This window comes from Trichosurus vulpecula, chromosome 4 (genome assembly GCF_011100635.1).
Source record: "Trichosurus vulpecula isolate mTriVul1 chromosome 4, mTriVul1.pri, whole genome shotgun sequence".
Taxonomy (NCBI): domain Eukaryota; kingdom Metazoa; phylum Chordata; class Mammalia; order Diprotodontia; family Phalangeridae; genus Trichosurus; species Trichosurus vulpecula.
The window spans coordinates 40691794-40701350 of NC_050576.1; the positions used below are offsets into that span (position 1 = coordinate 40691794).

The window sequence follows — 9557 nt, forward strand, 5'->3', positions numbered from 1 at the left end:
TTTGATCTATTTCTTCTTCCACAACTGTGACAAGTATGGAAGTAAGTTTTACATGATAGCACATGTATAAACTATATAAGCATTTTCAGAAGAGGGGAGGGAGAAAAATTTAGAATTCAAAATCTTGTAAAAATGAATGCTAAAAATTTTCTTGATATATAATTGGGGAAAAAATAAAATACTATTCAAATTGTAGAGTGGCTACAATATGTATAAGGTGACAATTTTTTTTTTAACCCATCAATAAACATTTACAAGGGCCTACTCTGTACCAGACACTGTGCTGGGAATACAAAGAAAAAGGAAAAATAGTTCCTGCCCTCAAGAAACTTAAAGGAAGGGAACCTTAGAGGGAAAACAGCAGCCAGAGGGCCCACAAAAAGCCTCCTGAAGAAAGTGCTATTCAAGTTAAGTCCTGCATCTCCCAAAAGGATATTGCTAAAATTTGGGAAAAAAAATACCTGAGTCCATTAAGTTCTTTCAGAAATAAACAATATTTTGAAGAAACTAAGTCCTGAGCTTTTTAGACAAATAAATTTAAGGCTAATTTATTAAAAATACAAACATGGAGTCTATTAAGTACTTTCCTGTTCAGTAACTCTGTTATATTGGAAAGAAGGCAATATTTAATTTCAAAGGTATGTTTAACAAATACATTCTCAGGAGTCCTTGTTTATTACTCTCTTTAAGGACATTAAGCTATGAAATGCTTAATATACAATCCTGCACAAATTTATTTTTATGAGGACTATAAAAACAATATGATAATTGAGTTAACTTCAAATAGTGTTTCATTAGCTTACAACTTCAGTGAGACGAAGACACACATTTCTACTTTCAAAGCATTAGCATGGTTTTCTTAAAAGCATAACCTTTTCTCAATTGAAAAAGCTTTTAAGTTTGTTTTTTTTTTTTAAAGAATGGACTGCCTTCTAATTTTGCTGCCAGGTTTGGATTCGGTTGTGTAATGAAAGTTAATTATATTAAGTGTCATATGGTTCTGTTATACAGTAGTTGAATTAAAGATGTTTTTCCAAAAGACCAGACGTGTGACAACTGTTTGAGACAGTACATTTTACTAGGAAGTGATGCAACATTAATTTTCTATAAACAAATGCCATTTATGCTTACAGCAATAATGTACTGCATGTGACACTGATCTTTACAATGATCTTTGCGCCTAAGTAATTTCTATCATTCACTGCATAAAAATGATCACAAGAAAATAAGGCAGGGCAGGTCTTCAAGGAATCATATGCCAAGGCTTGAAGTAGATACTCAGGAGCTCCTACCTGCCCTACTCCCTAGACTTGTGCTATCATGATTGAAAGGTAGAAACAGAAGTAAAACTGAAACATTTGTAGTGTTACAAGAAAAAAAAAAGTTATTCCCTTTTCTATTTAACTTTTTGGAAAAGTTAGGTTATAGACCCTAGGGCCAGGGATAGATTTCACGGGGTCTATGGCCTTGAATGGAGGGAAATTTTACATTTTTATTTTCATGAACCTATGGCTTCCTTTGTACTCACATATTTTATTCATTTAAAGACATTATTCTGATAAGGGGTCTGTAAACTTCACTAGACTGCCAAAGGGATCCACCATACAAAAAAAAGGTTAAGAACCTCTGGATTAAAGCATACACAACAGGCACTCAAATATTTGGTGTTTATTGATATGCTTTGGTTTGATAAAATATATTTTATAAATAAGTCATCTTAATGATCAATAGTACTTTAGAATAACACTATCAAGTACTCAAAGTTAAAAGGATGCCAAAGACTCACTGCTGGAAATATTATCAATCAATCCACAAACATATATTGAATGCCTACTGCACACAGAGGACTCAAGTACTGCAGAAGGTACAAAAAATGATCTTCTGCCATCAAAAGCATTTACATTATGAGCAGAATAAAGTAACAAAACAACTATCATGTAATGTTGTGTATTAGAAAACTAAAAGACAAAGGTTGGGAGAAGGAGGAGACTTTCCCAACCTGGCAGAACCAGGAAAAGTCTCCCAGAGCAACAGGTATTGAATTTGAAGTGACTAGAGAGCAGAAAGCTTTGTTCTTATCTTTGAGTTCAAGATGCCTAAAACAGCACCTTGCACTTAAAGAGACTTTTAAGGAATGAACGGAATTTATTGAAAAATAGACAAGGAAGGAGAACGTTAAAGAAATAAAGAATAGGCTAATCAAAGAGTCAGACCCAACTGAACAACAAAAATCATAGATGTGGAGATGTGAAAGCACAGAGTTGTCCAGTTTGGTGGTGGTGGAAATTACAGAGAGGAGTAAACTGAGAAAGGATGGATAAGAAAGGAGAAGGCAGATTATGAAAAGCCTTGACGGCCAGGCAACAGCTTGCTTAGTTCACAATTTTATATACTGTAGTCTCATTTTGTTTCTGAGTATCTTAAATCATTGTTCCAAAACCAAAGAAATCAAAAGAAAAAAAAAAAACAAATCCTATACAGAAAAGTCAAATATCATACCCACCCACTACCACTGTGAAAACTCACAGCAAAACTGCTAAGTGCAGCCAGTAATTGGGAAATGCTTAACAAAATAAATAATAGCATAATACAACATATATAATGTAAATGTGTGGTTTTTAAAGTCAATATACAGTGGCCAGAGGGATCCCTTTTTATCTTGAGTTTGAGACCATCGTTCTAAAGGAGACCACTCACCTAATACTACCCGAAGATCCAGTACTGTCACCTATGGATAGTTCCATTTTGGGAAAGGGGGTGGGGAAGGGGTGGGGGGAATGAGAGGGGGAGAGAGAGGGGAAGGGGGGGGAGAGAGGGGGGGAGAGGGAGAGGGGGAGGGAGAGAGAGGGAGAGAATGAGAAAGACTAGCTTCACATAATTCTAAACTGCCAAAACTAACTCCTTTCCTGCCATCACATTCCAAAAACCCTTTTTACAACACAACTTCTATTTGCCACCCCAACAACTTTCAGTCAAATGATCAAAACATTAATTAGTTATTTTATAATGATTGCAAACTCTGGAAGAGTATGAAAAAAAGAAGACACTTTGGGGATTTGGAAGGGTAAGGGGGGAAACTAGTAAGGATAGTGTAGACTGAGGAAAATAATGTAAGGTATTTGTCATATTTTAATTACAATCCTAAAACAAGCTTAAAATAAAGTAAAAGTAGTCACTATGCCCCAGAAATCAAGCAAATCTGCAATGTAAAGGATATAAAAGTCTATTTTCTTAAAAGACACAATACAGAATATTGCAGCTCTTCAATACTAAGTCCAAGATGTCTTTAAGAATGTTAATGTGTTTTTCTATTTTGAATGGAGACTAGTCTACAAAACTGTTTTAGAGAAACATCACGGTTCTAAATGATTTAGCCAGAACTTTCAGAATTGGTATTCTTCATCCTTCATTTTTGAGAATTCCAATATGAATGAGGACTGAAGAAAAATTAGATTGAATTAGACGTATTAGACTATTTCCTTAAGAAAAGTTCAGCATAACCAGAGCAATAAATCACTGTTAACACAGCTACCAATCTAGAATTAGAAACATTTCTTATGACAATAATCTGTTACATGTTTTAATATGTATATTAATATTTGATTCAAGGTTAAATTTTTTAGCACAGATATTTACAAATTCTACAAAACATGGAGGTTACTGTGAAAAACCATTTATCAGCCCACATATTTTGGGAAGCTTAAAAAATCATCTCTGTAGTTCAAGAAAGAAACAAATTACTCAACTGCCAAGGTAATTACCTCAGTCTCAGTCTTCGATTTTATATGAAGCCTTGCCCAAAGTAAACTGGACTGGAAAATGAAATTAGGACTCATAGGGCAAAGGTCTGGGGCAGCTAGAAGGTGCAGTGGATAGAACACCAGGCCTGGAGTTAGCCAGATCTGAGTTCAAATCCAACCTCAGACTGTGTGTCTAGCTGTGTGACCCTGGGCTGGGCAAGCCACTTAGCCATTTGCCTTAGTTCCTCATCTATAAAAATGGGGACACAATGAAGAAGGAAATGACAACCACTTCAGTCTCTTTGTCAAGAAAACCCCATGGACAAAGTCCACGGGGTCATGCAGAATTGGACACAAGTGAATAACTGCACAACAAGGCAAAGGCTTTATTAGGTACGTGGATGGAAAACATAAAAATTACAGTGACCAAAACCTATAACCTTGTTAAGCAAGCTGCTCAATGTTCAGTTCTCTCTGCCTACAAAACTACAAATAGCACACACTTTGATTTAATGATTCATCAACTTTTACTAATCCAGTGTACCTAAAAATGACCCCTTAGTGTCACTTATCTCACAAACAAGTGTCATGACTATACTTTAAATAAACAAGAGCAATGTACAATGAATTAGAAACTAATCTTATAAACTAAAATTGTTGATTATGACCGTTTTTACTGAAGCAAAAGTTCTGCCTAAAAGTCTGAATCATTAACCAATGAATTTTCTTTATTCCTGCTTCCTGGTAAGCTGAGTAGGTTTCCAGTATTACAAGCAAAATTAGATGTATTGGTTTATACTGTCCATGACTGCAACTGGTAAAGCAGGAAATACTACCATCACAGATTCTCTCAAGTCTTTCTTTCCATAACCAATGCCAAGATGTTCTTATGTTCTTTAACAAAACCAATTCATACTCAAAGACTAAAGAATGACTAGGTTCCTATAGCTAAAAACTTATATTCTGATCTTACAGGCTATTAGCCACAAGAACTTGCAATGTTTCTAAATATAAAACATGTTAACTTTGAAATGAGGTAACAGCAACATTTGCTATTTCATACTTCATATAAATGAACCCAAGTATACTTGAGATGGGATATGTCAAACAGTAAATCACATTTCCTAATTAAGAAAAAAAAAAAAACACTTGTCTTTTAAAAAGTGCTTTTAAACTTGCCATATAACCTATATATTTAAACATTTATCTCCCAAATGGCAAAGAAATAATAGCAATAGCAGCATCTTGTATTAGAAAAAATGATGGACCTCAGTTTAATCTTGACTTTTAACATTTACTAGCTATCTGACTATGGAGAAGTTGCAATCTCTATTTGCCTCAATTTCCATATCAGTAAAATGGGACTACTACTAACAATGTAATATTCAATACTAATAATGTAGTATCCTAAATCACAGTTGCTTTAAATATCAAATCCAAGAATGTGCCCAAAACATTTCTCAAACTTTAAAATGTGATTATAAGCATTAGCTATTGTAATGATGAGAAGCATCATGGCACAGTGGACAGTGGGGCTGACCTGAGAGCCAGGAAGTGCTAAGTTCAAGTCCTGCCTCAGACACCCCACCCCCACCCCCTGCTGTGTGACTGGGCAAGTCAATGAACCTCTCAGTGATCCAAGCAGCTCTCAGATGCTAAGATGCAGAAAAGATCCTAACTTGCCTTGCTAAACTGAATTTCTTGATCTGGGAGTTCCCTACACCAATGAAACCACAAGTCCAGTCCCATCTCCTTTTCCATATAACTTCACATTATTACAATGGTCCCTAAACACATCACTCTTCTTCAGTATTTTGTATCTGGGGCCCTTAAAAGTAAACAATTTTCCAATTCCAATTAAAATTAATCCAATAAATTAAAATAATTTGACGTAAAACAAAATCCACTAAATTTCTGGTTATAATATAATTTGTGAATAATAATAATTCAAAAATGTGAAAAGAGGAACATGGCAAAAATTAAGACATCCTATTGCTACTAAATTTAAGACACAATACCGAATCAGTGTTCCCACACTCCAACTAATAAAGATTAGTAAACTAATTACATATTAAAGCAAAATATCCAAAAAAAAGCATACCTGATACACAAGGACACAATCAAGAAAATAATGATGCCATTCATCAATCTTGTCTCTTTTGGAGACAATGTTTAATTTGAAAGAAGAGCATTAAAGAGCAATACATATACATATATATGCATATACATATGTATATGCATATATATGTAGATAAACTTCAAGACAAAGTACTGGATTTTCCTTCTGGTTTCCCTTTTCAAGTTTTTATATTTATAAAGACTTTCTAATTAGGAGTAGTATACAAATGTAAATTCAGTACATTTTCCTAATAATAAAATAAGAACACTTTAGTCCTCTTATTTACAAAAGATATATTCCTGTAATATTTTAATATCTTTTTCACTCAGGACTTAAAAGTACAACTTTTCTTAAGGTTTCAAAACTTTAAACATTAATGCTAAATTAGCTCATGTACTCCATATCTTCCTCACTGTTTATTCTTCAACCCATTTTTATCTTCAAAATTTCACTACATATTGCCATTTCTTGAAATACATATAGAAAAATGTCTATCAGTTCAGTGTAGGCGAAATGCACTCAAGGTATACAAGAGAGAGCTTCTAAAAACTGGTATTTACCATGCAGAAACATTATCAATGTTACAAAGTCTAAACTACAGCAGCATTACCTAAAAGCATTTTGTTGCATTTCTTCTTTTAGGGGAAAAAAAATGGAGAATCCAAGTAGTAAATCAATACCTCTTAATAAGTGTTCATCCTGGTACATACTATATAGGAAAAGTTACATTTGTTTAAGCTTAGTCAGAATTTATACCCACTTTTGTAGTTCTTAATTTTAAAAACATAAGATCCTAATAGCATCAAAATAATATTTCTTATTTGCTTCTTCTAAGTCAGCTATTGGATTAGGCATAAAAATTTAACCTTACACACAAGTTGTACATAATTTCTCTCCTCCACCTTCCCACCCCCAATCCTCTGTAACCTAAGAGAGGTTCAAATGAATAGTCATCTTACAGCAAAAATGCAACATACTTTCAATCTAGATGCAAACAAGTTAAGGACACTGGAATGATGTAGAAGTCAACCCAGAAGTTTGGTTTGTATACCACTGGAGAGAGATATCAGGGGGTCGTGAACTTGGGTGGAAAAAAATACATCTTTACTTTCACTAACCTTTAGTTTCTTTTATAATCCTCTGTATTTTATTTTATGCAATTTAAAATACTATCCTATTATACGGCTTGCTTTCTCAACGGGTGGGGGAGGGACTGGAAGGAGGGAGAGAATTTGGAACTCAAAATGAAAAACAAAATGCTAAAAATAAAGTATTTTTAAGGAGTTATCCCGAAAAGGGATCCCATTGGCTTTACTATACTGCCAACGGGTGTGCTTTCCTTTATAATCCTCTGTATTTTATTCATTTAAAAGTATTATCCTATCATACTGCTTGCTTTCTCAATGGGTAAGGTAGAGAATTTGGAACTCAATTTTTTTTGAATGAACATTAGAAATAAATAAATAATAAAATTTAAAGAGATTATCCTGAGAAAGAGTTCTACTGTCTTTACCAGACTGCCAAAAAGTTGTTTCCTTTATAATCTTCTGTATTTTATTTTATGCATTTAAAAAATATTATTCTATCGTATTGCCTCAAAGGTGGAGGAGAAGCCGTAGGGAGTGAGACAATTTGGAACTCAAAATTATAAGTCGTGAATGTTTAAAACAAATAAATGAACAAATTTAATTATCCTGAGAAGGGGTCCAACTGGCTTCACCAGGCTGCCAAAGAGGTCCAAGACACTTAAAAAGGCCTGAACACTAAAAACCCTGTGAATGAGGTCTAAACAACAAAAGTCACCTCCATCACCAACTAGTTAGTATAGAATGAAAAAGAACAACACTGGGGCTTAATCAGGTACGCTTTCCCAGCACACTTAACACACAAAATAGGCGCTTAATAAGTGTCACTTGATTGACACGCAGGGTGCTTAATCCACGCTAGCTGACTGAGCGACTTAGGCTTTGGACAGACTTCAGTCTGTTGATTTTTCAGTCAATAAGCATTGATGGAGCGCCTACTAGGTGCTAAGCGAGGGCCGCACAAAGAAAGGCTCAAGAGTCCCTGCCCTCGAGGAGCTCTCAGTCTCCAGTGGGAGCCGGCAGACAAACAAGCGATGGAGAGAGGACAAATTGGGGGATCTAGGCATGGCTTCCTGAGCCAGGCTCCAGCTTCTGCTCGCACCCTTTGCAGTGAGTAGTGGTTCCCCCTCCCCGGTTAGTAAACAACCCCTGCCTTCCCCGCTCTCTCCCCGTGGCTCAGACAAACGTGAGGGAAAATGAAAGTCTGAGCAGCACCAGCACCCGAGCTTCCGGATCGGACCGGGTCGGGCCGGGCCGGGCGTCCCCGCTCGCGGAAAACAATCCTCCTCCTCCTCCTTGTCCTCCTGCTCGGGAGCCGTCTCCCGCCCGAGCAGGCAGCGGGCTGGGATCGCCCGTCCTCCGAGGGCCTGGCGCCAGAAACAAGCGGGACGCCCCCCGGCTCCCCGCGGGGTTGCGCGGGCGGGGGGCGCTCTTTGTGCCCAGCGGGGGGGCGGGGAGCGGGGCCGAGCTGAGGCCGGACGGGCGGGCGCGGCCTCGCTTACCTGCAGCTCGGTGAGCAGGATCTCCCCCCGCTCCGTGTTGGACGCCATGGCGCTCGGCTCGGGGCCCGGACGCCGCCGCCGCCGCCGCTCGCGGAGGGAGGAGGGCGAGGAGAGGCGGCCGGCGTGCTAAGGCGAGGAAGGCTTCATGGAGGGGCGGCCCCGACTCGAGGCGCTTATTCCGCCCGCCGCATCTGAGAGGCAGCCCGGCCGGCCGCGGAGGGCCCGGCGGCGGCAGCTGGGGCGGGGGGGAAGTGGGGGGGACGGTCAGTCGGGGTGGCGGCCGCCGCCGAAGCTGCGCTCAGCTCGGCCCCGGCGCCGCCGCCGCTCCTGCAGCTTCTGCAGCTCCCGCCGCTGCCGGTGCTGCTGCTGCTGCTCCCCCACCTCCACCTCCACCTCTACCTCCTCTACCTCCTCCTCCTCCTCCTCCTCCTCAGAGCTAAGGCAGGAGGCGCCTCAGGTCTCTCGGTGCGGGGCGCTGCGGCCGCGGCAGCCGCTCCTCCTGTCGCACCATTTGGCTGTCAGCGCGTCGCAAAAGCGCCCTCGCTTGGCGGCTGCCGGGGCACGTGACGGGGCCGACACCTCCCGGCCGGCTGGGGCGGGACCCGGAGTGGGGCGGGGCTTCCGGAGGGAGGCGGGAGGAGGAAGAGACGCCCAGGGGATGACACGCCCCCCTCGTCTCCACCTTTAACGGCCTGTAGCGTGGCGAGCCCGGGAGCTGGAGGGTCGAGGGCGGGGCCTACTCGGGCTCACCGAAGAGATCCCGCAGCCGGGGCAGCTAGCATTTATGTAGCGCTTTGAGGTCCACGAAGCGCTTCACCCACGTCACCCTCTCCGGGACGGCCTGCTGTTGGACCCATTTTACGGATGAGATCCTAGCACCAACCCGGCCAGGCCCCGAGAGCGCGCACAGACCCTGCTTGGAGCCTCCTCCACCTCTGGACGCCAGCGTCCTAAAGCAGAGAACGGCCACCGCCCACTAGAGGCCCTGTCCCTATCATCCCCCTCCCCCACCTATGCTGCTACTGCCCCCTCCAAGTTACTTTGTATTCATTCTGTGCTTGTATACATAGTTATTTGTATATGTGCATGTACGTAACATACATGCCTAGGT

The 9557-nt window shown here is 40.2% G+C and overlaps 1 protein-coding gene across 1 annotated transcript in view; it reads right to left on the reverse strand.

Moving 5' to 3' along the window:
• Positions 1-8923, reverse strand: part of PKN2 (protein kinase N2) — a 167852-nt gene extending 158929 nt beyond the window's left edge. Inside the window, exon 1 of the mRNA XM_036754897.1 lies at positions 8447-8923. Coding sequence (XP_036610792.1) covers positions 8447-8494 — 48 coding nt within the window. The 5' untranslated portion in view covers positions 8495-8923. The remainder of the gene's footprint in view (positions 1-8446) is intronic.
• Positions 8924-9557: the final 634 nt, after the last annotated feature.